General features: G+C 37.3%; 4 protein-coding genes across 7 annotated transcripts; 3 read left to right on the top strand and 1 right to left on the bottom strand.

Annotated features, from left to right (window-relative positions):
• Nucleotides 1-234: 234 nt before the first annotated feature.
• LOC131020668 (DEAD-box ATP-dependent RNA helicase 6-like) lies at nt 235-7,099 on the bottom strand. 2 transcript variants are annotated; one of them, XM_057949640.1, is made up of 10 exons: nt 6,466-7,099; nt 5,570-5,630; nt 4,230-4,464; nt 3,423-3,661; nt 2,695-2,946; nt 2,415-2,595; nt 1,574-1,662; nt 1,403-1,476; nt 1,197-1,310; nt 235-582 (listed from the first exon to the last, which is right to left on the bottom strand). In XM_057949640.1, exons 1-9 carry the CDS (start codon nt 6,741-6,743, stop codon nt 1,232-1,234), a joined length of 1,488 nt encoding a protein of 495 aa, XP_057805623.1. In that variant the 5' UTR covers nt 6,744-7,099; the 3' UTR covers nt 235-582; nt 1,197-1,231. The 2 variants fall into 2 exon arrangements, with proteins under 2 accessions (XP_057805623.1, XP_057805622.1); XM_057949639.1 differs by lacking the exon at nt 235-582 and having other exon boundaries at nt 1,196-1,310; nt 6,466-7,066.
• Nucleotides 7,100-17,148: 10,049 nt separating this feature from the next.
• Nucleotides 17,149-22,454, top strand: LOC131020657 (uncharacterized). Of its 3 annotated transcripts, none has more exons than XM_057949623.1 (13): nt 17,149-17,388; nt 17,486-17,687; nt 18,391-18,465; nt 18,616-18,717; nt 18,810-18,841; nt 19,140-19,253; nt 19,460-19,574; nt 19,688-19,878; nt 19,974-20,090; nt 20,341-20,421; nt 20,642-20,874; nt 21,292-21,331; nt 21,651-22,454. In XM_057949623.1, the coding sequence occupies exons 1-13, from the start codon at nt 17,335-17,337 to the stop codon at nt 22,212-22,214; spliced, it is 1,920 nt and encodes a 639-aa protein (XP_057805606.1). In that variant the 5' UTR covers nt 17,149-17,334; the 3' UTR covers nt 22,215-22,454. The 3 variants fall into 3 exon arrangements, with proteins under 3 accessions (XP_057805606.1, XP_057805607.1, XP_057805608.1); XM_057949624.1 differs by lacking the exon at nt 17,149-17,388 and adding an exon at nt 18,118-18,179 and having other exon boundaries at nt 17,574-17,687; XM_057949625.1 differs by lacking the exon at nt 17,149-17,388 and adding an exon at nt 18,118-18,280 and having other exon boundaries at nt 17,574-17,687.
• A 700-nt stretch (nt 22,455-23,154) lies between these two features.
• On the top strand, nt 23,155-26,187 carry LOC131020750 (uncharacterized). Its single transcript, XM_057949766.1, has 5 exons — nt 23,155-23,403; nt 24,016-24,063; nt 24,164-24,270; nt 25,009-25,043; nt 25,986-26,187. Exons 2-5 carry the CDS (start codon nt 24,061-24,063, stop codon nt 26,051-26,053), a joined length of 213 nt encoding a protein of 70 aa, XP_057805749.1. The 5' UTR covers nt 23,155-23,403; nt 24,016-24,060; the 3' UTR covers nt 26,054-26,187.
• A 282-nt stretch (nt 26,188-26,469) lies between these two features.
• On the top strand, nt 26,470-27,448 carry LOC131023633 (uncharacterized). Its single transcript, XM_057953177.1, has 4 exons — nt 26,470-26,575; nt 26,664-27,023; nt 27,068-27,315; nt 27,443-27,448. Exons 1-4 carry the CDS (start codon nt 26,494-26,496, stop codon nt 27,446-27,448), a joined length of 696 nt encoding a protein of 231 aa, XP_057809160.1. The 5' UTR covers nt 26,470-26,493.
• The last annotated feature ends 142 nt before the right edge of the window (nt 27,449-27,590 follow it).

Below are 27,590 nucleotides of genomic sequence, written 5' to 3'. Positions count from 1 at the left end.
TTTCCATTGAGATCCGACACAAAAATACCTAGCTATAAGCCAAGGACAAGCAAGTTAATGATTCAAAAACTAGTAGTGAGGGTGAGGTGGGGGTGGGGTGGGGTGGGGTGGGGTGAGGGGGAGAAGAGAATAACTGACAAGGCTGCAATTGCCCAGAAATTCCTGCTGGAACCAGCTCCTTCAGCTGTAGGGACATCGCATCTTTCACCAAATTGTTATGAGACAACAAAAACAGAATCAATCTCTTTCTCTCCTTCATTGAAGATGAAAAGTACAGAGTAGAACAAGAAGCCCTCTTTTCGGGTCGCAGAGAACATACAGAAACACGGGATTGACATAGTCTAACGTTAATAGAGAGAATAAGACGAGTCATAACCTAGAGAAATAAGATAGAATCCTGAAGGTTGTACGGTGTACCATCTCTTTAGAAGTTCAAGAGCCATCAGATGCCCAATATGTTGGAAATTCGGGCATCATCTGCCTTACGAGTCAAGATACAAAGTTTCTCATTACCAAGAGCGTGATTTCATCTTAACCCCGACCTTCAATCATCTCACACCACTTTCACAGCCAGCATTTTTCCTGCAATCGAAAAGGTGGTATTGACAATAAAAAATTAGCGGAGTACAGTATGAATGATAGAAGATACGCAAACAATCTGATTGTCCATCTTGATACTTAAAAAGGTTCTTCAAAGGAATACAATCAATGACAAGAGCTAAAATTAAAACTCATTTTAGAATATAAAATAAGAACCATTTTCAGCCATTAGATCATGAAGATCTACAATGGATTTATGACTTTGTTGGATGAATTTGTGGTCCTGAGTTCGAATCTCATAAAAAGCAAAAAAAAAATTGAAATTCAAACATTTACACAGCGAATTGAGACATATTCTACATAAAACTCAGTGGTTTGTATTTTTATATTTAAAGATGAATTTATAGCCTAACCCCACCCTATATATATATACATATATATCTTTCGTGAGAAGTGAGAAGACATGCATAAACACCAAAATCCATTGAGATGAACAAATCAATGTAACACATGAACAACCATTGATTTGTTCATCTCGAGTTCATGGATTTTTGGTGTTTGTGCATGTGTAATTCTTCACTATAATCCATCCCCTATATATATAGGTTCAGGATCAGCTGAGGAAAACATCTAATACAGCTTGCCAATCTTACAACCTTCAAATTATGGTTTGAATAGCAGTCCCCACAGATCATTGACAGTATACGGCCTGGTCGATTTGTGGTGGGATCTGCTTGATTTCTGTTCCTAATTCTTGTTCAATCCTATACCTGAAAGATGATAAAATTTGGAGATATATTAATCTATAATAACAACGAACCATAAACAGTCGGTATCAGAAGATAAGGATCGAAGTGCATACAAATTGAAACGGTCCTCATAGGTGATGAGATTCACAGCTAAACCAAGGTGTCCAAATCTTCCGGATCGACCAACCTTCACACAAAATGAATAAATATAGCAAGAAAATCAGACAAAACACTAAACGTGAAACCTATAAAAAAGTTATAGAAGTAGAAAACCTCACACATACCCTGTGTAAATATGTTTCTGAATTCTTAGGAAAATCAAAATTGATTACAACATTGACTGCCTGAATATCTATCCCTCTTGTAAACAAGTCTGCAATGTCATAAGAGGAAAACAATAATAATCAATATGATAGTTTAGAGCATAAATGATCATAAAGAGAGATTATGAGATTGTCATAACAAGATGACTATATGCCACACCCCAAAGTAGGCTATCCCTATCAATCTGCAATATTAAGACAGCATTCCAATTAAAAAGTGAATAGATTATTTCTTCTAAAAGAAACCCGTGAGCAGGCCCTAAAGTAAGGTCATAGAGAAGACAGAAGAGCATCATTTTTACCTGTTATAGTACCCAACCAATGCTTTAACTTTAAACAGGGGTAAAAATTATGCATATCTTTACGTGTATAAAAACAACATATAGAAAGAGAGGGGGAGAGATTGAAAGACCCGCCATGCCAGAGCCTAATAAGACCCAGGGCATTCACCATGCAAGTAATAGGAACAAAATTGTTTGAAGTGGCTTTCTCAATTATTGATCTTCATGTTCCCATTTTCATACTATCAGAAAGAATTTATATTTAGCACTACCAAGTATCAATAACTCACAAACTTTTCCATCCTGTCACTGTCAATGACCTCCCAGAAAAAATAAAAGAAGGGGGAAGGGAGGAAAAAAAAACACCAAAGTTTCAGATAGCCAAGTTTACGCAAATATCACTATTTTTTGTTACATGTCGCAATTAAGAAATACCACACGAATAAACAGCTATAAATGGTTTATCCATCCATGTAAAAATTTACAGAGAAATAGAATGCAAAAAGATGCATATTACATACCAGTGCAGACAAGATTCCTGCAGGCACCATTACGGAAGTCATGAAATACTCTGTTCCGATGATCCTGAAGCATCTTAGCATGAATGTAGAAGCAAGAGTAGCCAAGTTCTGTGATTTTCTTGGCAAGAAGTTCCACCCGATTCACAGAATTGCAAAAAATAATAGACTGGTTTATTTGAAGCTGAGCCAAAGATAACAGATATATCAAAACAAAATCACCAAAGATGGTAAAGTAATTCCCAAACAGTAACGGCCAAATAGTTGATTCTGATTAATTAACCTTTGAAAAAAGGGTGTTGAGGCAGTGAACTTTCTGTCTTTCTTCAACAAAAGCATAAAACTGGGTTATACCCTTGAGGGTGAGCTCATCCATAAGGTTGATGATATAGGGTTTTCTCAGGTATCGATCTTTGAAATCTTTTACTGTGACGGGAAATGTAGCTGAGAACATAAGAATCTGACGGTTTGCAGGCATAAAGCGAATTAACTGCTCGATAGAGGGCTGGAACTCTGGCGACAGAAGCTTATCAGCCTGAAAGAAATCAACAGAATAAAGGTCTTAGCAATTTCTAGCAATCATCATCAAATTTTTCTGACAGCTTAAATGGGACATGAAAAACATAAAAATCAGAAATCTACAAGAAAATGATGCTCCGTGATTATCTTCAAAGAAAATACAAGCAACCATCAAAGTCAGATAAAAAGTACTACCACCACTAATGGACGGCTTATTCTGATGGTTAACTGTTTTTCAAGTCTCAGCAACCTTCCCCAAGATTTCATATTTGGCCTCATCTAAACATTCTGAGTTTAGCTCGTCACAACACAAATGCTCAATAAGGCATTTTGCATGGGCTAACATCCACAGACCCAATCTTCAATTCCATAAAGGTAAAGAATAGAGTGGTACGTATACGTAAAGACAAGTCATAATAAATAGTCATGCAATATCAGAGGACCGATATTCTTCCACATCCTAAACTCTCTAGAGAGGATACATTTACTTACTTCATCCATTACAACCATGCTACACTCATTCAGAACACAGACATTCTTGTTAGCAAGATCAAGAATTCTTCCTGGTGTCCCAACAAGTAAATGCACCGGTTGGTAAAGGCGCATTATGTCATCTTTTAAGCTAGTTCCACCAGTAGTAGCCATGACTTGAATTTGTAAGTGCTTCCCCAGTTCTTTACAAACTTGTGATGTTTGAAGAGCCAATTCTCTTGTCGGGACAAGAATAACAACTGCAAATGCCCAATAAGTGAATAAGACACCAAGATTAGACTAGTTGAATAAAGAAATCAAGGTTAGCATCAATAAGTTAGATAAAATATCCAAATAGTATTCAACAGTTAAATAAATTAAGCAGGATTAGCATTAATTAGTTACATAAAACAACCAAGATTAGCATTAACTAGTAAAACAAAACAACTACAGATGCTCTAGAACTTATTAATGCTAGAATTTGTCTATGTCTCTTTTAAAAGATATAAGGATATGTATCTAGGTTCTTCAGCTTTATGCAAAAAAATTACCAAAGAGCTGTCAGATTCACCCCTTCAGACCAATCAACTACTATATTGACCAAAACTGTCTACATGTTTGTGTGTGTCTGTGTGTGTAGAGAGAGAGAGAGAGAGAAAGCACCATGGTACAATGTCCAAACGCAATTGCCTCCTAACACAATGATAAATACCAATATTTGTCTTGAACTCTTAAATTCCATTAACTACCAAGTTAAAAGCAGCTCCTATTTCTTCAAAGAAAGTTCAGAGATTCTATAATTGCTGAAAGCTTCAAATGGATTTAAACCTTGAATAGCATTTTTATCTTGATCAATCTTCTCCAAGGCGGGAATGCAAAATGCTGCAGTTTTTCCAGTTCCATTTTTTGCCCTAGCCAAAATATCACTTCCAGTGAGAGCAATTGGAATACTCTCTTCCTGGATTGGTGATGGGCTCTCAAAACCCTTCTCATATATTCCCATTAGCAGTTCCCGCTTTAAAAAGTAGTCTTCAAATTCATTTCCTTTGGTAGCTGTAACATCCTGAAAACAAAATACAAATAGAAGTCAGGCCAACAGTTGCTCCAGACATGGCTTAAGATTACAAACAGCAAAACTGAATAAAATGGGAAATAAAGTATCAACTCTAGAAGAATTTAACGTCCAATAAGGCCATAAGCAGAAGTGTTAAAAGAGAATGCCAGAGACCTTCTACATGATCAAGACAGTGAATGAGTCTAACCGTGACAGTTTCCACTATAAAATTCAGACATATCAAATAACACAGAAAAAGAATTTAAGAATGCAGTATATGCACCCAACTTATTCACCAACACGCACTACTAAGATCTTTAACAAACTCTTCACTTAGCTTGAGTTCTTCAAATATGTTATAGATATTAGTAATTATCAACTCACATATCAAGAAAAATTTCATTATAAGTTTATAGAAGTTGCTTAAGTTGCTCACTATTCTAATAGACAAGGAAAGCGGAGGGCTTCTTCCATAGTGAAGATAAAAGGGAAATTGATTATTAGGGCTCCTCTCATGTTACAAGACAGAAAAATACTTCAGGATAAGCAAAATGCTACATAGTCTTATTAATTTTGTTATAATAACATCGTGCTACTAATTCAGTCACCTAAACAAGATACTTCCTTTGAGTCTTTGACATATATCATGATCACACCAGCACTAGCAAGGTATCAAAACACATACACGCACACAAACGCACAGATATAGTTTCTAATTTATTGGAAGAAGAAGCTTGTACAAGAAGCGCAAATAAAAACATACACAAGGGGCATTTTGCAGGGGGATGCTTGATCAAATCCTACAAATGATTACGATTTAATTCATAACTAGCCAACCCTGTTCACTTAAGTTGTAGTTAGCCAATGCACATCCTAAATTTACTTTTTGCTCAATCAGACTTTTCAATTATGACATATCAGAAACATCCTTGTGCAAAATAATGAATATTCGGACACTGATAGTCCAAGGGTTGCATTAACCAGAAGAACCAACAAGATATTTTTAACTGGACGAAATCAACTATCCACTTTCAGCAATAATCTAAAATAAAACAACTTAAATTAATTTTTGCTGTGCAACAATCCAAACATCGTGAACAACGAAATATGTTACCTCAGTTCTGAAACGATTGTCCCGTGGTGGTAACTTTAGGCGTGCCTTCCAATCTTGTGAACTGGTCGAGATAAATGATTAAGTGCCAAGTATGCAAGAATAGAGATAAAATGGCAGAGGAAGAGTGCTCCAAGTTCAGCAAAAAAATAAAACAGTATGCATAAAAAGAAGCAAACAACAGTACTGCCACAAAACCACATTGCTTAGCTAAGAAACAACAAGATTATCCCTATCCTGTCCATAAAATAAGCGTGAGGCCATTCTATTAACAAACTACATACTTTCTAAAACTTGACCATGTAATTTTAACCATGAATCACTCCCTATCCCTAGCAGCACTCAGTTCTACAAAACACAGCAACTACCTGCTTGATATCCCCAGGCAAAAAGGCAACTTACAGATGAATAAGTATAAAAAATCTTTTTCGTTTCTAAAACAAATTAGTATAAAAAATCTTCTAAATGCTATAGCAACTACATTTCTGAGGCTGAAGCCAGGTTCTCAATTAGTAGCTTTAAGTCAACGCTATAACACCTTGGATTCCCAAAAGTTCAATAACAGAACTAGTTCATCAGTTCTTTACTCTATAATTTCAGTGATTAAACTCCAGATCTTCACAGAGCCACTAATGAATACCTACCCTCCATATAAAAAATAAAAATAAATAAATAAAGACAAACAGCAAATTCTTAAATTCACTTTTTCCATTAAAAATGTACTGAGTAAGAATAGATATAAAAGATAAATGACTGGAACCTAAGAAATGTAAATCAGTATGCCACCACTACCAAAAGCAAGGGAGAAAAGGAGATAAAAGAAAAGATAAAACGATAAGAACAGGGAGCTTTAACCAATACGAAACCTACTGCAGAATGTGCAAATAATTGACAATTACCTAGAATCAATCGCTTCCGACTGCACGGTCTTTTCAACCTCGTCGACACCGGAATCAGCAGGAGGCAGCTGATTTCTTCGCAGCCATTGCTGCTGCTGCTGCTGATTCTGAAACAGTTGATGATTCTGATTACTAGGCGCTGGACTTCTTTGCACATACTGGTGCATAGGGTTCCTCGGCTGAAAATTAGGGTTTGGCCCGGCATTCGGGTTCATTCCACCGCCCCCGCCTCTGCCGCCGCCCATTCCCGGCGGTGGGTATCTCGCTCGCGAACTCATCAAAAATAGCTACTAATTACTGTATTCAACTTTACAACAATGGCGAATTGGGCGATCCTGCGCGTCAATTCGTATCAAAATACACAGCCTTGAAAATCTGGAGATACAGATCGACTGATTCTACAAAAATTGCTTCAGAAACAAAATTTGGGCGAGGTAGGAGAAACAGCGATGTCTCGCAATTGAGGAGGAGGAATATGCTGTAGAGATTTTCGTAGGGAAAGTGAACGTTGACAGAGAAATTGAAAGTCTACGAAATGCGACCGTTCTAGCCTTCTAGGGCGTCCGAGGAAATTTTTTACATGTATGCGAATGTATATCAGATATAGTATGTCATACTATGTGTATGTACATTTATATAGTTTTTCATTTTCCTTAAAATAATTGAAGCCTTATCTGTATTCATCCTTAAAAATTACTAGTAAGTATTTCACATGAAAAAACATTTTCTTTTTACCCCTCTCAGAAAAAAAAAAAAAAAAAAAAAAAAACACATTTTTTTACCATTTCGTTTTCATACTAATTCATATTCATGTTTATTTCTTAACGCAATGGATTTATGACTTATACGTCGACTTCAACACGTATGAACACACACATGTTTCGGATGAATATATTATTATTATTATTATTTGAATTTTTGAAAGATATTCTTTATAGAATAAATCTTTTAATAGTTTAATTTCTATAATATTATACTCTACCCATCCATAAAAAAAATATGGAATGGTTTGGCGGAAACAAATTTCAATAAATTTTTGAGAGATTTGTTGAGTCGATAAATACAAAGGAGGTTGTATTAGATAATTAAGTGTTAATTTTTTTTTATAAATATTGTGTTTGAATATAATTAAAAATATAAAAGAATCCTATCCTACATATATATTATCCTATATATATATATATATTATAGCAAAATAAATCTTATCCTACGTGGCATCGTATAATCACTTCATTCTAATTTTTCTCAATTCTCATTCATTCTTATTTATTTATATATTTCTAATCAATTTTTACATAATAGCAAAATAAATCATATCCTACGTGGCATCGTATAATCACTTCATTCTAATTTTTCTCAATTCTCATTCATTCTTATTTATTATTTATACATTTCTAATTAATTTTTACATTTAAAAACTATTAAATAATCATATTCCTACACATATTATAGCAAAATAAATCTTATCCTATGTGGCATCGTATAATCACTTCATTCTAATTTTCCTCAATTCTCATTCATTCTTATTTATTTATATATTTCTAATCAATTTTTACATTATAGCAAAATAAATCATATCCTACGTGGCATCGTATAATTACTTCATTCTAATTTTTCCCAATTCTCGTTCATTATTATTTACTAGTATACACCCATTCGTGCGATGCACGACGGAAATCAAAATTAAATGATAAATTTAAATAATAAATAATTAAAAATAAAAAATAAATACAAAATATGTTTTAATAAAATATAATAATTCAAATTAATTACTCAATAAAATCCTTTATTTAAAAATGTAAATTTTCAATGTATACAAAATGTAATGATAATTATAGTTATTAAATAAATTTAGAAATTATTCGATAACAAAAATTTGCACTATGCATATATTATTCATCATAATAAATATTTTTATTCACAAACATAAATAAAAAGTTAAAAAAAATAACGAAAAAAAGAAAATAAAATATTTTAATTTTTTTCATAACTTATTTATTTTTGATGATTTTTATACTATATTAAATTTAAGATGCATACTGATTATTTTTTCATGAACAAATTTGATGACGTTTAAAAAATAATTACTCCAATATAAAAAAATTATAAATAAAATTATTTGGAGGCCCAAAATAATTTTTGTTTAAAAGCCCAACTCTGTTTTTTACAAATCCATTATCAAAACTCCTTTTAATATGTAACAAACGTATATTTATTTAGGTTAATGATTGTTATATATTATATTAATTCTAAACGAAAAATTTGTGAATTTAAAACACATACCATCTTCCCCAAAATCATGCCAGATTCCTAAAAACTTCTCCACCTACCCCTTCCTCCTTAAAATCCGACGACCACTAATCGCTGTTACTCGGATGTCGTCGTTTGCATCGTTTTTATCTCTCAAATTCCTAAACCTTCCCCTAAACAAATCTGGCGGAATCGCTAGCAACAAATGCCGCCGTTGTGTCGCCGCCTTTGCCGTCGTCTCTTTCCGCCAACGACTGGTTGAAGACCACCATCTTTGTCGTCCTTCCTTCCTCTTTATATATTTTTTCTAATTCTTGTTCCCTCTATACCTGATTCACCCAAAAATCGAATCTTGTTCCCTCTATACCTGATTCACCCAAAAATCGAATCAAATTTTTGAATAATGATTCGAAAAAAATATTTAATATCAATTCGAATAGTTGAATATTTTCTCATGCCTCGACTCGGTACAAATTTGCACCAGATGCGCCGCTCTCAAATTTGGCCTCGAGCTCTTCATCCCTAATACTTCCCTCTTCTTAATTCGGTTGATTTTTTATTTTTGTGCGTATCTTTTTGTCTATAATATAATTAGAGGTTGTTGCTTTAACTGTGTACTCATCTTTTTCTTTTCCGAAGAAACTTGATTTGGAAGAAAAAGAGAAAACTGATTGGTAAAGAAAAGTGTGCCCTTTACGGATCATGGAGAAATTAGATTTTGAGAAAGAAAAAACTACCTATTGATAAGAAAAGAGCACACGTTTTTTTAAACAGATCGAAAATTGTGGAAGAAAAAAACTGTAAAAAAATTGGTGGGAAAATATTACCATTGAAACTGTTGCTTTATATATAATATAGATTTATACATTTCTAATCAATTTTTACATTTAAAAACTATTAAATAATCATATAAATTTAGATAAATTCTATACTATTAAATAATCGTATAAAACTATTAGATAAAGTCTGTACTATTAAATAATTGTATAAAACTATTAGATAAATCCAACATATCCATTTAATTATAAATCCTACATATATTATAGCAAAATAAATCTTATCTTCATTCTAATTTTCCTCAATTCTCATTCATTCTTATATATATATATATATATATATATATATATATATATATATAGGGTGCGGTTATAGTGAGAACCACAATTATCGTGAGAACATAAGAACCAATAAAATTACTGCATTTGCTATACAAATTAATGCATCCAAAAAAATAATTTTTTTGCTCCCTTCAGGATTCGAACCCAGCATCTGCATCCATCCACCAAGATGATGCATCCACCGTAGATCTTGATGATCGAATGGCTTAAAATGGTTCTCTGTTCTTATTTTATTAGTGGTTCTTATTTGAACCTCTCCCTATATATATATATATATATATATATATATATATATAGGGTTAGGTTTTATTGAGAAGCTCAAATGTGTTGAGAAGCAATCTAATAGATGAACATGTCAATTAGTTTTTATGAACGCGGGTTTGATCTGGGGTTCGATCCTTGACGGTGGCGTATTTTTTAACAAATTAAATAGATTCGTATGTTCGTCAGTTATATTTGGTATGTTCAAATAACTTATTGATTTGAGGTCTAATTGTCATGTTCATCAAAATGTAGTGACATGTTCATCTATTAGATTGCTTCTCAACTTCTCAACATATTTGAGCTTCTCAATTGAACCACTCCCTATATATATATATATATATAACTCCAAAGAATATGGTTTTCAAAATTTTGACGTTCAAATGTCATGTGTGGTCTTTATTAGAGCTTCATATGATTATCTAGTCTTATTAGGCAGATGCGACACATCAGTCGTACATCATATCATACTTTAAATTTACATATTTTTTCTTCCAAAATCTTCAATCCCACATCAACTTTTTATAAACTTCATCAAATGAATATCTATATAAAAATGTATTTTTATTATCACAACCTACATTTAATTGGCGAAAGTGAGTAAGATTAATATTATTTCAAATATTGTATTACTAATTTAATTTGATCATATCAAATTAATTAAAAAAATAATTTATATATAAACTATTTCATATGCTACAGTAATAAAAATAACATAAAATAATTATAAATGATGACATAAAATAATTCTCGTCGAATTTCGACGGGTTAGATGCTAGTGAGTACTAATATAAAAATATCATGAACGAACTAAAACAATAGAAAATTTGTACTTATCATGCAGGGAAATAAAGAAATGATAATGTTGGAATATAAGTGTTAGAGTATTTATATACTCTTAAGTATTATTGTCATTGTGTAGATAAAAAGGAGTTTCTGCTGAAGTCTCACAGAATGTCTCTTGTTGAGTTGCTTGTTCGGTTGCAAGGTTCTGCTGGTTTGTTTCCTTGCGGGTTTTTGAAGTTTTTTGGAAATATATCTTTTAGATATTGCTTTTGCTTGAAGAGTCCGTTTCTTTAGGGTGTCCTCATACCCTAGGACTTGCTGCCTTATGGAAACCCTACATGGGCCCTACGTTGTTTTGGTTTGACAGTTCATGGGCTCTCTACTTCTTGGCAAGGGTTTCATATTTAAAGAGACGTCATCGATCGAAGGCTGCCGCTGCACTCATCGTTATTCTACTTATTTTGAGAGAGTATTTTCGTGCATCTAGAGAGCATACAATACGTGAGGGTGTGCTGTTGCTTTACTCCTTATTTCTTTGGAAGCGTGAGTTGGTTTTATGTTCGTTCATCTGTACTCCGGCTTGTAGGAGCGTTTCTTGATGTTGGTTTGAACGTGGATTGAGAGGCAATCACGTTCTGTGGGTAAGTTCTATCTTGCTCTCTTTTTGTTCACGTAGGTGAAGGTTTGGGAAGAAATAGAGGCTAGGAAGATCGAGTCTTCGCGTGTAAGTCCTTTGTATTTCTTATCTTCACTAGTGAACTGTTGGAACTGGGCGTGGCCCCCCAGACGTAGGTGTGTTATCACCGAACTGGGTAATCATTGTTGGTGTCTTGTGTTCTTTACTTTCCGCACGTTTTGCTTTAAGTTTCGCTGCTTACGTTATTTGTGTGTGGCCGAGACAATTAATCGTTGGATAGGTACAATTTCAATTGGTACCAGAGCGGGATCACCCAAGTTATCGGTGTTGATTCCTGGTGTATCTATCCTGTTCTTTCCGCTGCTGTGTTCGTGTGTTTAATGGCGCTGCAAAGAGAAGGTGGGTCTGTTGTGAGACCACCCCTACTTGATGGAAGCAATTATATCTACTGGAAAATGCGAATGACTTCCTTCATTCGTGCGGTTGATGAGAATGCCTGGACCGCTGTGGAAGAAGGGTGGACTGCTCCTTGTGATGAGGAAGGGAAACCCAAGCCAAGGATCAAGTGGACGTTCAATGAATTGGCTGCTTCTAATGCCAATCAAAAAGCTCTGAATTCTATCCAGAATGCTGTAACTATGGAGGTGTTTGCTCTTATATCCATGTGTGCTAACGCAAAAGAGGCGTGGGATGTTCTGATGAGTACTTATGAGGGGAATTCTAAGGTTAAAAAACAACGTCTCCAGCAACTTGCTACGAAGTTTGAAGAACTAAGGATGGACGAGAATGAGGATATTAGCATCTTTCATGGCAAACTACTTGCTCTTGCTAATGAAAGTTTCTCTCTTGGAGAAAGAATCCCTGAGGAAAAGCTTGTGCGAAAGGTGATGCGTGCTCTACCTGAAAGATTTGACTACAAACTCACTGCCATAGATGAAGCAAGAGACGTCAGTGATATGAAGCTTGAAGAACTCATAGGTTCTTTAAGAACGTTCGAAATGAATCTTCGGCCAGAGAGATCTGAGAAAAAGAAGAGTATCGCCTTTGTCGCCGATTCCGGAAATAACAAGAAGGACTCCACAAAATTCGACTCTGATGACTTGGTTGAATCTCTTGCTCTATTCACCAAGAACTTTGGTAAAGCCTTCAATAAGTACAGGAAGAATAATATGGGCAACAAAGGTTTTCAGAATGCAAAAAGCTTTCAACTATCTCAAGGGAAGAAGGATCAAGGGTCTGCTTCAAGATCTGGAATTCAATGCCACGAATGTCATGGGTATGGTCATATTAAAGCCGAGTGTGCCAACACATTAAAGAAGCAGAATAAATCCTTCAATGCTTCTCAAAGTGATGATGAAACGGATGACAGTGGGAGCGATTCAGAGGATGAACCGGTTGCTCTTCTAAGCTCTACTGATCTTTCTAAGAAGGAGGATATTGAGGATGATCCCCTGAAAATTGGAGTAGATTCTGACTCTGAAGAAAAAGTTGTCGCCTTTACTGCAAAATTGGAGGAAGTCGCTCCAAGTACCTCTTCAGATGATGTTACTGTGGAAGAGACTGAAAGTGATAATGAGGATATTGATGAAAGCTTCTTGACAGAGAATTATGAACTGATGTACAAGAAGTGTGTAGCTGTGCTTGAGCTGAATAAATCTCTTTCCACTCAACTTAGCAATGTCTCGAAGGAACGTGATGAACTTGTGGATCTCTGTGAAAAACAAAAGGCTGAACTGGTGGCTCTTCGACAGACTATGAAATCTAAGATTGATGAACTGGAGCATCATCAAAAACTTGTTAAAATGATGAATACCGGGACTGAAAAGTTGGACGAAATTCTGGAAAATAGTCAAAGCTCTGGAAATAAAGCTGGATTAGGCTTTCAAGGAAAAGGATGGATTCCCAAAGATGATGGAGGAAAAGCTAAAGCCACGCCCCCCAACGCAGTTGATCAGCCGCCTAAACCACCTGTGCTTCGACCAGCTGCTTATAAAAATGCTCATTCGAAGAAAAACTACAATAGAGCTTTCGTTCCAACTTGTCACTACTGTGGAAGGAGAGGTCATATCAGACCTAGATGTCGATTTCTTCTACGCGACATCCAAAATATGAGAAATTCCCAAAATTATCGGCCAAGGATGAACAGAGGATATGTTGTTCACAACTCTCTTTGGTCTGGCTTTCATCGGTCATGGTATTTAGATAGTGGTTGCTCCAAACATATGACAGGAGAAGAGAAGCATCTGGAAGATATTCATATAATTTCTGAAGAAAGAGTAACTTTTGGTGATGGTGTCCAGGCAAAGGTCGTAGGAACAGGTACTTTGAATGTTCCAGGTATGCCTAAACTAAAAAATGTCATGCTAGTTGAAGGTTTGAAGGCCAATCTGATCAGTATCAGTCAGCTCTGCGATGAACAAATGACGGTCATTTTCGACAAAGATAAGTGCATTGTTAAAGATGGAGATGAGGAGTATATCTCGGGCAAGCGATCAAGTGATAATTGCTACATTGTATCTCCTGATAATTCATGTATTCAGGTTCTTGGAGATGATACTGATACATGGCATCAAAAACTTGGACATACCAGCCTGAGAAACATGAAAAAGCTCGTGAAGACAGATGCTATCAGAGGTCTTCCCAAGCTGGTGATTAATACTAAACACATCGAGATTCACCATCATTTTATTAGAGAATTGGTAGAGGAGAAAACTCTCAATTTGGAGTTCTTGCCTACTGAAAGACAGATAGCGGATATTTTGACGAAGCCGTTGGATGCCGAAAGATTTGAGAAGTTACGTGGAGAGCTGGGGCTCTGTATCTTATGACTATCCGTCTTGAGGAAAACATGGATATGAAGTACGCTTATCCTGGTCAATCTTCTGTTAATCAAGTCAAACTTGATCAGACTTGTGTTTATTGGTCCTGTGATCATTCAAGTGTTGTGCGAATGGATCATGTCTTATTAGCTATATTGGGCTTCAATTTCTATGGGTTAATTCTTTTGGGGTTTTCTCTTTCTAAAAGCAGCAACTGGGCTTCTCCTATTTTAGCCCATTGGTATGATAAAGAGCCCAAGATCAGAGACCTTTCATCTCCTTATTTCGGTTCCCGCGGCAAAATTGAGTATCACTATTTCTCTCTCAAGGGAAGTTATCTCTCCAAGAGCTCCGAAGATTCTGACGCCTCCGACCATACTCACTCTGTAGAGGACGGTCAACCTTCACCACCTGTTCAAATTGAAGGTGTGAACAACAATTTTACTGATGAGAATGGTGATTCTAGCGGCAATGATGATCCTCCTCGAACAGCTGCTCAAATTGCTCGCGGAATTTGGGCTGATATGACAGCCTCGTGTAAATGCTTCGCGGCAATGGTCCTGCTGGTGCAATACCTGATGAAGGTTCTAAGGATGAAGATTCTGATGGGTCTGGCAACTAGCTCTTTGTCATTGTTGTGACAAAAAGGGGGAGAAATTATGGTTCTTTCGTTTTTGTGCAGGTGGTGGTTGCTATGGTGCTTGCTTATAGTAATTTTTGGTCTGTAAGCTAACTTTCTAATCTTGTTTGGATGATGGCATGTAATCCAAGAACTCCGGTGCTTCCTCTTTGCTCTTATTTTTTTGTGCCGACGTTATTTCCTTCAGGGGGAGAGTTCTTGTTAAGGGGGAGTGATTTCTGTTTCTGCTGTGTACTCTTGTGTTGTGCAGAAAAGTGATTTTGTCTACACCAATGACAAAGGGGGAGATTGTTAGAGTATTTATATACTCTTAAGTATTATTGTCATTGTGTAGATAAAAAGGAGTTTCTGCTGAAGTCTCACAGAATGTCTCTTGTTGAGTTGCTTGTTCGGTTGCAAGGTTCTGCTGGTTTGTTTCCTTGCGGGTTTTTGAAGTTTTTTGGAAATATATCTTTAAGATATTGCTTTTGCTTGAAGAGTCCGTTTCTTTAGGGTGTCCTCATACCCTAGGACTTGCTGCCTTATGGAAACCCTACATGGGCCCTACGTTGTTTTGGTTTGACAGTTCATGGGCTCTCTACTTCTTGGCAAGGGTTTCATATTTAAAGAGACGTCATCGATCGAAGGCTGCCGCTGCACTCATCGTTATTCTACTTATTTTGAGAGAGTATTTTCGTGCATCTAGAGAGCATACAATACGTGAGGGTGTGCTGTTGCTTTACTCCTTATTTCTTTGGAAGCGTGAGTTGGTTTTATGTTCGTTCATCTGTACTCCGGCTTGTAGGAGCGTTTCTTGATGTTGGTTTGAACGTGGATTGAGAGGCAATCACGTTCTGTGGGTAAGTTCTATCTTGCTCTCTTTTTGTTCACGTAGGTGAAGGTTTGGGAAGAAATAGAGGCTAGGAAGATCGAGTCTTCGCGTGTAAGTCCTTTGTATTTCTTATCTTCACTAGTGAACTGTTGGAACTGGGCGTGGCCCCCCAGACGTAGGTGTGTTATCACCGAACTGGGTAATCATTGTTGGTGTCTTGTGTTCTTTACTTTCCGCACGTTTTGCTTTAAGTTTCGCTGCTTACGTTATTTGTGTGTGGCCGAGACAATTAATCGTTGGATAGGTACAATTTCAATAAGCTTGCGGGCGTTACAATGAAACAGAAAATGGGAAGCAGGAGATGAGATTACAAGGTAAAAATTGTATTGAAATTACAATAGAACAAAAGCAGCCGAGTCGAGGAGGGTCCTCTCTCCGCAAGACGAGATATGCCCCGGTAATGCTCTCGGTTTGGCGTGTCGTCCCCAAAGATGAAACAGCTTCGTCTCGTAGGTAGCAGCACCACAGACCAACGAGCTCCGACGAACTGGAATGAGGCGAGAACAGAACTTAACTGATGGTGCAGAATGCAGCAGAGTTTGAGTGTAATGCTTGTTTCAGATGTGTGGATGATGCATGGAGGCTGTCCTATTTATAGGCACAGACCACATCAATAGGGGGAGCCTGCGGGTTTAATTCAATTGATGGAATTCAAATAGTGTCGGGAGTTACATGCAGTAACAGACGTAACAACAGGGCTGTTTGAGTCTGCCATGACTCCTCCGACAGCAGTTACGTGGGAAGCTTCCTGGGAGACCAAGGGTCCTCCCGGGCCAAGCCCTAGCGGGCCTCGTCCCCTTTGAACCAAGTTTTCGTTGGTCCAAAAAGATAAGAGTCGGTGTGGGCCTAGGGTAGGCCCAAAGGCCAGCCCAAAGACCAATTGCCAAGATCCAAGTCCACGGCCACGGGACCGGGGCCGGGCGCCGGACACCGGGCGTCGGGCGACGGGGCCGGGGCCGGGGCCGGGCGGGCGGCGGCGGCGGCGCGCGTGTGGGTTTCGCAACCCGTCACGTGTGCACACAGTTTTATTACATACTCTGAGAATATTTATTATGCACACATTTCAATAATGACATTTGATACAAATAATGAGTTACGTGTGTTTAAAAAAAAATTAGTTATGTGAGAATATTTATTATGTATTGACTTTTCATTTTAGAAAATAGTCTATTAAGTACAAATAAGAAAACATGACATATTGAACATACTTTCTCTTTTTAACCAAAATCATTTATTTATACACAATCTCATAATCAATTCAATTATAACCACTTATTTCCCCCTAATACATTATTTATAAAAAAAAATCTTAAAATTTGTATCATCCTACTTCCTACATGTGAATTGTGATACTCTCCCACGGCACCGAACTAGTTTAGCTACCAAACGAGCCTTAAAATGGTTAGTCTGCGATGAGCTGAGTTGGCCTTTACTCGTTATTACTACTCCATCAAGACTCAATACTACTGCACAGTTTGCACCTTCAAATGGAGGAGTTCGGAAACGAAACGCGGGAGACTCACGACTGCCTAGTCAATCTGGTTAGATCAACTCTGTAATCATCAAATTATTAGTAATATAATTGGAGAAAAAAGTTGATGATTTAGTATTTGAATCCGACAATTGCTTCGACTGTAGAGGCGGAGCCCGGTGAGGCGTAAGGAGAAGGTAGTGATAGGCTGTGGAGCTGGTTTCGCCGGAGACCGGCCTGCTGCAGCTGTGAAATTGCTTCAGAGAGTGAACGAATTGGACTATTTGGTACTCGAATGCCTGGCGGAACGCACGCTTGCTGAGCGATACAGAGACGCAAAGTCCGGCGGCTCGGGCTACGATCCTCGCAGTATGTCTAATTTAGAACTGAATGTGGTTAATTGTTCATTTGTGGTCATTGATGTTTCTGTAATTTACTGGTTTATTTGGTTGTTTGAGGAGTCGACGGGGAGATTTTATCGACAGCGGATGGTGTTGCTTCCAGTTTTTGTAGATCGTGTTTCTCGAGCTTCTCAGTGTTGTTCATGTGGTTGTCTTTGTACGTTGAGTGTATCGAAAAAGGTTTAGAACAAGTATATGGATAGGAATGCATGATAGAAGAAATGTACTGCTCACTTTATCAGAAACGAAGGATAATTAGGACTAATTTTATGGTTGATAGAATTTTTTTATTGTTTTTCTTTTTTCGGTTGATATATTTTCTCTCCCTAAAATGCTCGATTTCTAATGCAATAATCAGTATTTTCCTTGTGATGTTTGTGTGCGATTATTTCTCAAAGAATGCGGTCAGGATAAACACCTTGCCTTTCACATGTTGAAGTGTTGCTTTGGCCTCTGGATGGTAATATGCCCTTCTATTCATATAGTGATGTAATCACTTTCTTTGGTTTCCGTATCCAAAGATCAAATGATTTTATGGTTCAAAAGTACATCCCAGCTCAGGTCGTGTACTTGTGGTTCATGTTTTGGTGCATTTCATATTTCCACCGAGTTTATAATGTGATTTCATAGTCTATAACTGTATATGCTGAAAGTTCTCAACAATTGTGCAGTTTCAGAGTGGATGCGGTTGCTTTTACCTCCGGCCGTGGAGAGCGGTGTTCGCATTATTACCAATATGGGTGCTAGTGAGTATTGAGTGCTTTATCTATCGTCTCTTATCAAAACTATTTACTCTGCCATTTCGTCCACGTATTATGGGCTTGTTTTATTATCTGGACTTTGAACCTGTCTTGGCTAACACAGTTGTTATTCATGTGTTTGTAACTCGTGAAAAGAGTCTCCATATGGTGCTCAAGAAGAGGTTTTACGAATTGCAAGCGAGCTGGGGATTAGCGTAAGAGTTGGCCTGGCTTATCAATCATCTGTTTCAGAGAAAGGTAAGCTTTCTCATCAGAAGAAGATTGTAAGTGGATCCTCTATTACCAGAAAATGGACCATATGATCAACATTTACTTTGGGACATTTTCAGGAGTGGACAATCAACCGAAGCTTGTTGATGGTGTAAGATTCGGCAATCCTTACTTTCTCCATGAGTAATCTGACAAAGATCAAAGAGCTTTTTCTCAACTGCTTGACTTGAGTCCTAGTACTGAAAGACGTAACTACAGGAATTCCCCTGAAAGAATAGTAGCAACTTCATAGATGTAATGTTTTTTAGTTATAACTTGCTTCAAACAAAATTTCGAACCTGTAAGCTTGTTCTGGTTTGATGTGAAGATGAGCATATTCGCATGGAGTAGTCAATATCTACCTTGAAGCTTCTTTAGCATCTCTAAACTATTGGTGTTGATATGTGCAGGATGTTAGTGTTTATCTAGGAGCAGCCCCGATTGTGGAATGCCTGGAGAGGTACGCACCTGACGTTCTAATAACTTCACGGGTTGCCGATGCTTCTTTGTTCTTAGGTCCAATGGTATGAATTTATATTGCCATTTACTTAATTAGTTGCATCAGCGTCTTTTAAGATACTCCATTAATCATGTATTACCCCTTTTCACCTCATGTTTTCTCTTTGGTTCCTGGGGGGAGATGCGTTCCTCTGCGGCAACCCTTTCCACCCTGAATTCCAAGTGGGGAACTTTGGCTTGCAACCAACTGATGATTAGCTTCTGCATACAGGTATTTGAATTAGGATGGAACTGGGATGAGTTTTGGCATCTTGCACAAGGTTCTCTGGCAGGTCACCTTCTGGAATGTGGTTGTCAACTCACAGGGGGGTATTATATGCATCCAGGTAACAATATACTTCGGTTTCATATAGTTTAAAACTCGTGCAATTATAATTGATTTGCATGACCTTTCTATATTAATTGAAGAAAGATTCCGGTTATAATATCTTGTATGTAGGTGATAAACATCGGAACATGTCTTTTCAAGATCTCCTTCAAATATCTCTTCCGTATGCACAGGTTACTTTTGATGGCACAGTAAGTGTAGCAAAGGCAGAAGGTACTAGAGGGGTTCTCAATTGTAGCACTTGTGCTGAACAACTTCTTTATGAAGTTGGGGATCCTAGTTCATACATAACCCCTGATGTGGTAAGGATGGTTTGTTAGTGTTTGCTACATTTTCTGTGATACCTAGAAAAAGGGTAAAAAGAGCATCATGTGATTCAGTCAACAACTACAAACAGATTGTAGATTTTCAAGATGTTACGTTTCAATCATTATCAGACGACAAGGTTCTCTGCTCTGGAGCCAAGCCTTCCACTGAATGTCGACCTGAAAAACTGTTGCTGCTAAAATCAAAGGTATCCTCCTGCTTCCTACCACCAAGATTGATGGAAAGAATAGCTTCGGAATAAAAAAAGACTAATCTATGCTATGTTATGCGTAAGAAACAATTTACATCAGTATGTGTTCTTTCCTTGTAGGCGATCCTATGTTCAACTAAAGTTTTAAGTGACTAAATTAACAATTAATTAAATACATAAATTTAACAGTAGACTCGGAGTTTAAGTGACAGTTTTGGTTTCCAATTCTTGTTTTTGTTGTTCGCAGGATGTTGGATGGAAAGGCTGGGGAGAAATCTCTTATGGTGGTTATGGATGCGTACTACGAGCTAAAGCTGCTGAGTTTTTAGTACTGTGGCACACAATTCTTAGAACATATTATACATTTGGGTTTTTTCCTCTTCCAGCGCACACTTGAGTTTTATGTAGTGCACATATTCATCTTTTTGCCCTGGTCTGCTGATAATGCAATGGAATTTCCTTTCTAACTTTTCTTTTAGTGATAATCATCAGTAGCATCCAATTACACAAGCTTCACTTTACCTTATACTCTAGTTCTCTCGCATCAGGTAAGGGCATGGATGGAAGAATCATATCCTGGTATAAGCACCAATATATTTTCCTACATAATTGGTCGGGATAGCCTTAAAGCAACTAGCACCGAGGATATATCATCAAAGCCTTGTGAAGATATTAGATTACGAATGGATGGCTTGTTTGAGAAAGAGGAGCATGCAATCCAGTTCACAAAGGAATTCATAGCTTTATACACCAATGGCCCTGCTGGTGGTGGTGGCATCAGGTATTTCCTCTCTATTTACATTTTCTCAAGTTGTCATCAGGTTCTTTTACTCTCCTTTATCTTATACTAGTAGGGAGTACGTGTACTGCACGTGTGACCTCACATTGAACATTATAAGTTTATAATTGAATATATTATATAACACTCCGTTGAGATATTACATAACTATCCATAAATTAAAACAATAAAGTGGAATAAAATAGATACATACTATAAATTGAATATATCAATAAGGATATAACAGGCCAATCCAATTTTGTTAAAAGTCTCTTTTTTATTAAAAGCTGGAGGCTTCGAGCTCTGGACTTTGCTTGAAATGAGATAAATTATTATCTAATATTAACTATCTAGCTGTTGTGTATCTGATGATCTATTCAGCGTTGGTGTTTTTCTTAACTTTTTATTCATTTGATGCAGCACTGGAAGCAAGAAAGAGAATTTTCTGGAAAAGCAATTGGTACCCTCTCTCTCTGTTATACTTAAATGTATATCTTTACGTGTTCGTGAGTATGCGCTTCTTCGGGCTGTTATGCTGGTTAGGTTTTTCTATGAGGGGTCTGGGTTTTGTAGTCTTACTTCTGGTTCTGAATAGATTGGCAGCATGTTCCCCCTCGGAATGTTGTTGCTTTTTACCCAGGGTGTCAATGAAGTAGGCGCCAAAGGGGCGATCCCCCGGGGTGTTTATTTAAGATCGACATTTGTGAATTTCTTGGGGAATTTATGTGTTTCTTGAATTAAAAATGGGCACGTAACTGCTATAGTGTTTTGTCATACAGGTGGGACGTGAAAACGTTCATTGGCAAATTTCTGTAGCCCAAAACAACATCATAGTTAGCTCAACTGATCATAGTCCCAGGCGTGCCGTTGCAGAGCAGAAACTCGCTGTGCGTGCAACTATACACTACGATTCGAGCAAAGATCCAACAACCACAAGAAGTCAGCTCTGTGCTGCTCCGGCTGGCCAAAAGATCCCCCTTTACGACGTAGCTCACAGCAGGGTCGGGGACAAAGGCAACGACCTCAACTTCTCCCTGATCCCACATTACCCCCCGGATATCGAGAGGCTTAAGATGATTGTAACGCCAGGGTGGGTGAAGGAAGTTGTGTCACCCCTCCTGAATCCCTCATCCTTCCCTGATCCAGACGACCTAGAAAGAAGAGACGAGTGGATCGAGCAACACGTTAAGGTCGAGATCTACGAGGCTAGAGGGATTCACTCGTTGAACGTTGTTGTCCGCAACATTCTGGATGGAGGAGTGAACTGCTCGAGGAGAATCGACAGGCATGGCAAGACGATATCGGATTTGGTATTATGCCAGCAAGTTGTGCTGCCACCATGATGTTCATATATATGCAGGTGGTATGGTAATGGAATGAGATGAGCTACACTTCTACCCTTGCAATAATCTTTCTAAAACTACAGTCTACAGAATTAGTTTATGTGTGGATAATCCCAAGGGGACACCAAGCGGTGCAACTTCCTGTGTGTGAACAGTAAGGTTTCGGGTTCAAACTCTTAATTAATCGAGACTTTCCAATTTTAAAAAAGAAAAAGAAAAAAGAAACTGAAACATTCCAAATTGTATAGCCCATTTATTTATAATGTCTGTTTTCAAAAGCTTAACAGGTGAACTGAGGGAGAATTATTTAAGCAAACTGATCGATATTATGTAAATAAAGATTGTTTTAATAGGAATCACATCATTTAAGAATCTTGTGTTAGTTTGGAAGTATTCCAAAATGCCCATAAATGTACCCATTTTAAAAGATAAAATTAAATAAATATTTATATTTTACAAAAAAGATTATATCCATTTTTATTTTTTATTTATCCTTATGTTGAGTATTAGTGCATTTTTGCACTAATATTCGACTTCTCAACTTGCAGTGATTGAATATGTCGAGTATTAGTGATTTTTCTAAGAATGTTCGACCATTAATATTAGATTATTCGACTCTCAGAGATCAAACATGTTGAACATTAATGCATTTATTGTTAATGTTCAATTCACAGAAGTCGAACACGTCGAGCATTAGTACATTCACCACTAGTGTTTGCATGCTCGACTCGCAGTGGTTGAGCATATCAAGCATTAGTGCATTTTTCATTAAGTTCGACTCGCATTGGTCGAACATGTTAAGCAAAGTTTGCGATTGCGTAAATATAAAATAGGGAGATGCATCAATTAAGTAAGAATAATTTTGTTATTTCAAACTCAAAATTGGTGATTTTTATAATTTTATTTTATAATGAATATTTTTGTTGTTTTTTGCTTTTGAGGGTGGGTAAAAACTTCCATTAACACGATTATTTTTGTATGGATAAATAGTTAAATACCCATCTTATTCAAGTCAAAAAAAAAAAATACCCCATCTTATTACTCCATAAAATAATCTCATGCTGCTCGAGAGCAACCTAATGTACGAAAACCTTTTCTTTGGCAAAACTTGATTTGCTATATTCAGCTCCGAAGGAAAGTAGATCTTCAGTCGTAACACTCGTAACTGGAACAAATAATTCAAATTCCGGTAATCCCTCTCAGTTCGAATTTTATCTGTATTACTATGCTAGAAATCGAATCAGATTGCATTAGCTCCGGTGAAAATTTCCGTGTATTTGCAATCGATGATCGCTGGATAATTAGTTAGGGTTTTTATCTGCATTGTGTTAAAACCTTAGGATCACTTTGCTTTTTCTGAGTTCATTTGGTGCCTTGGACTGCTACACCGATGTGTTTATAGTCCACAATTTCTTTGAATTTTGCTACCTCGTTTCCGTGTTATAGTTTTTTATTTATTTATGAAGTGTAATATATCCTACTTTCGCCTCTTTTGACGCTGAATGCCTGAAAGAAATGAAACAGATTCTTTTGTTTTTCCAAGACATGAGTGCAAGGTGAAAATACTTGAAAACAATATACTCCATTTTGCTATCCCATTTTGTGCTAAGGGGTCATTTGAACTCAGCTATAGATGCAAAGCATTTGAAGTTCTTAGTTGTGATATCCTAACAGAAATCAGATGATGGAGAGCTTCAACATTTGTATCAATTTTAATTGGGCTCAATTGTGCGTAGCTATTTGTGAATGCAAGTACATATTTGCCTTGCAATAAAGTAGTGACTGCATCTTGTCTTTGTAGATTAACTGGAAGAGCTTTGAAGCTTTAAAACGAGGTGATTAAGTCATGGTAACACGTTTCTGGCTTTTGATACCATGACTTGATTTGTGCAGTGAATTTCATCTCTTGTAAATTTTGAGTACTGATGTTCTTGTTAATGATTTTTCAGTCAGCGCTGTTCAATTTCCATTCGTTTCTCACAGTTGTTTTGTTGGGCATATGTGCCTGCACATATGTGAAGATTCAATTCCCTGCTCTTCTTGAACAGAGAACTGGGTAAGTGCCGTGGTTCAATATTCTACTTCTCAAAACCATTAATATTTATTATTAGTTTTGAGGATGTAAATTGTTTGTTGTAGGGTAAGAACTCGGAATTGTTAATATTGGAATTTGAGATGTTTGGGATGTTTGTATGGACCAGCTTTCGTTGTAGATATTTTGTGTTCTTGTACTAGGTAATTGGTCAAGTGATAAAACTTCATGCTGAATCTCCAAGTGATAGATCTCTCTCTAGTTGTCATTTCTTCCCTGCCAATAAAATTTGATGGTTTCCGTGGGGGGACTCTCAAGAGACTATAAATTCCTCATAAGAAGCAACCTTGGAACTTATGTCGAAGAGTCTTGACAAGTGATGATTCAGACAAGATCGGCTGAACCACGAAATGTCTTGAAGCTAAACAATCGGTTACTAATATATTATTACCAGCATGACATAACAAAAATATGCTCATAAGCAGAAGATGTTGATAAATTGAGCTGGTCTTAATTCAATAACTTGCATGTCTAAGAATACTTGTTTTAGAATTTGGCTCAACTCTTGTTTCATGCACAAAATTATACGTATGTAACAAGAAATTTTGTAAAGAAAATTGTCATTGTATAAGTTTGTATCTGCTTGTCTGCTGTGTCTCTTTTATATGATATGTATGTTTCACGATAAAGTTCATTATACTTATTCAGCCTTTTTATTGAGAAGCCTAATTTTTGGATCCTCGTTTAAATCTACTCTGGCAGGTTTCGAGGTGTCTTCTGGAAGGCTGCTAGAATAGGTATCACTTTCTTAATTGTGAAATGTACAATGCTTTTATTATTAAAGTTTATTTATTTATTTATTTATTTTTAACTTTTTCTTGGCATGGCTTTTGGGTTCACATTGTATTTAATGATATCTGGGACTGGGAGCATGCACGGGATTCTGTAATCAGCCTTTAGCAAGCAAGCCCTGTAGGCTGTAGGATGAAAATGACCAGTTTCAAAGAATTACAAGCTAAATTCATATTAATCTTCTTCGTTACAACAGCTTTCCCTTCTTGCCTTTTTTAGTACCTGACATACCGACCAATAATCAAAGTTTTCCTTTTAGTTAAACACATTTTGATTTCTTGGTCAAAATAAGGTTTATTTACCAGGATAGATTGTAACCACACATAGAACTCTTTAAGCAAGCCATGTAGGATGAAAATGACTAGGTTTCAACGAATTATTTAGTTTTATTCATGACCAACTAAACATTCTGGCCATTAAACAGTTAGTCGAACACATTGCCAGATCTTAATGGTGGAATAATTTCAATTTATCAGGTAGCATTGCTTAATGTTATTTGATCCTATGTAAGAGCGTCATTTTATAATTGTTGAAGCAATAAACAAAGATATGTTTTTCATCCTTTGCTCCATAGTCTCCACCTTTTGCTTGATACATAAGGAGCTTGTTTACTTGGGGTGAGATAGGTTAGATAGATTTAAAAAAAAACATAGGCCAATCCACGACATACCTCGATGGATTGAACAGTATTGAGCTTGTTTGATCATGTAATCCTTCGCATATTCAATCCTACTTATTACCAATCGAATATATCACCCAAAATAAACACCCCCTTTGAGTGATTAGCTGAATATATAAAAATAGTAGGATTCTCTCTCTACTTCTTGTTGGCTTTTTGCTACTCAGTATTTTTTCTGCGTTCTTACAAACTCGAACTCCTGTAACAGGGGAGCGACTGAGCCCTTGGGTCGCTGCAGGATGCTTCACTATGGGCGTCTCGATCATCTTCTTCTGAATATAGATGAATTAGACTTCAGTGACAATGTTTGATTTTTTTAGTCTACATTTTCTTAGTTGAAAATTATACTGTATTCTTTCTCTGATTTGTACACTTCTGTTTGGCTTTCAATCTTGAATCTTTTTTCTTAGGGGGGTGTATTCGTTGTGGATTTCCACAGACTTTAAAAAGTCCATGTAATTTAAATTCCATGGAATTCACATAGATTCCAGACGACTTTCAAAGAATTCGTGGTTGGATTTCATCCCGATTTTCATTGATTTTCGAAGACTTTACGGGATAATTTTGGAATTGAATTCCATGAAACCAGGGCCCGCGGAGAACCAGCGCTCGCTAGAAAAGACCCAGCGACCGCTGAGTTCCAGCGAGCGCTGGAAACCCAGCGACCGCTGGGATTTACCCATAATTATTAGCAAAAGGACAGGCTTGATCTTGTTATGACAAATGCGCAGAAGTTAGAATTGGATGGCGCCGCAATCATCCAAAATATTAAGGAAAGGTTGAAATTGAAAGTTTTGTGTAATTGAAAGCTTCTCGTGGTATGCTCCTCCACGTCGTGTATATTCTATGTGAACTTGATCGGGCATCAACTCGTCGTTGCTTGCAGTGATACCGAGTGATGGGAGGGTCGAGCCCAGAGGCGAGCTGCTTAATTTCTTTGTGTATTTTTTGAGTGGTTTGAGCATAAATGGTGTCAGTAAGCTTCTGAATGCAAAGAGAGTAAAGGAAGACAAAATAGGGGCAGCAGCTAATCAGCAAGGAAATGTTGAGATGGCATCCATTTCTAATGCAGCCGTTGGAACGAACAAGGCTTCTTCCTCGATTAAGGATGCAGCACCCGTGAACCAGAAACAGAAGGCTGTGGAGGTGTGCAGGGAGAGAAGTGAAGACAGCAACGACGATCACTATAAAGGGAAGAAGCCGAGGGTTACTTGGAAGCTAGCTGCATTCTGCAGCAATCCTCTCTGTTGAGTAGTTCTGCATCAAGAACTCCTGGTGCTGAAACAGCAGGTATCGACACATCTCAGGAGCCAGACTTGCTCTCCTCGTACGCCTTGCAAAACAAGAGCTTACTCGAAGGCCGCGACTCCAGCGAGGCAGCTCCAGGCCGCGACTCCAGCGAAGCAGCAGCGGTAGTCGGCGGCGATCTCTACTCCGGGCGAGCAGCAGCAGCTCCAGCGGCGCTCGTCGGCCCAAGCGGCGGCGGCGACGTTGGACTTCGCCGGAGTCAGAGATGGAGGGAGAAAGAGCCGAACCGTGTGAGAGAGGACTATGCGTGTGAGAGAGAGAGGCGAGAATTCTGAAAAAAAAAAAGGGTGAAAAAAGAAAAGGCGAGAATTGATTGAAGCTTTTCCCCTTTTTTATCTCTCTGCAACCTTTCTTCAGTATTGATTGAGCGATTGCTGAGTTCCAGCGCTCGCTGGCTTCTTGGCCGCGGGCGCTCGAACTCAGCGCTCGCTTAAAACTTCATGGATTTCAATTTTCGTGGTTCTTGGCCGGATTTCGTCGTGTGTATTTTTTGGATGAAATCCAT

This window comes from Salvia miltiorrhiza, chromosome 4, assembly GCF_028751815.1.
Source record: "Salvia miltiorrhiza cultivar Shanhuang (shh) chromosome 4, IMPLAD_Smil_shh, whole genome shotgun sequence".
Classification (NCBI taxonomy): Eukaryota; Viridiplantae; Streptophyta; class Magnoliopsida; order Lamiales; family Lamiaceae; genus Salvia; species Salvia miltiorrhiza.
This window is presented reverse-complemented; position numbering and strand designations above follow the sequence as displayed.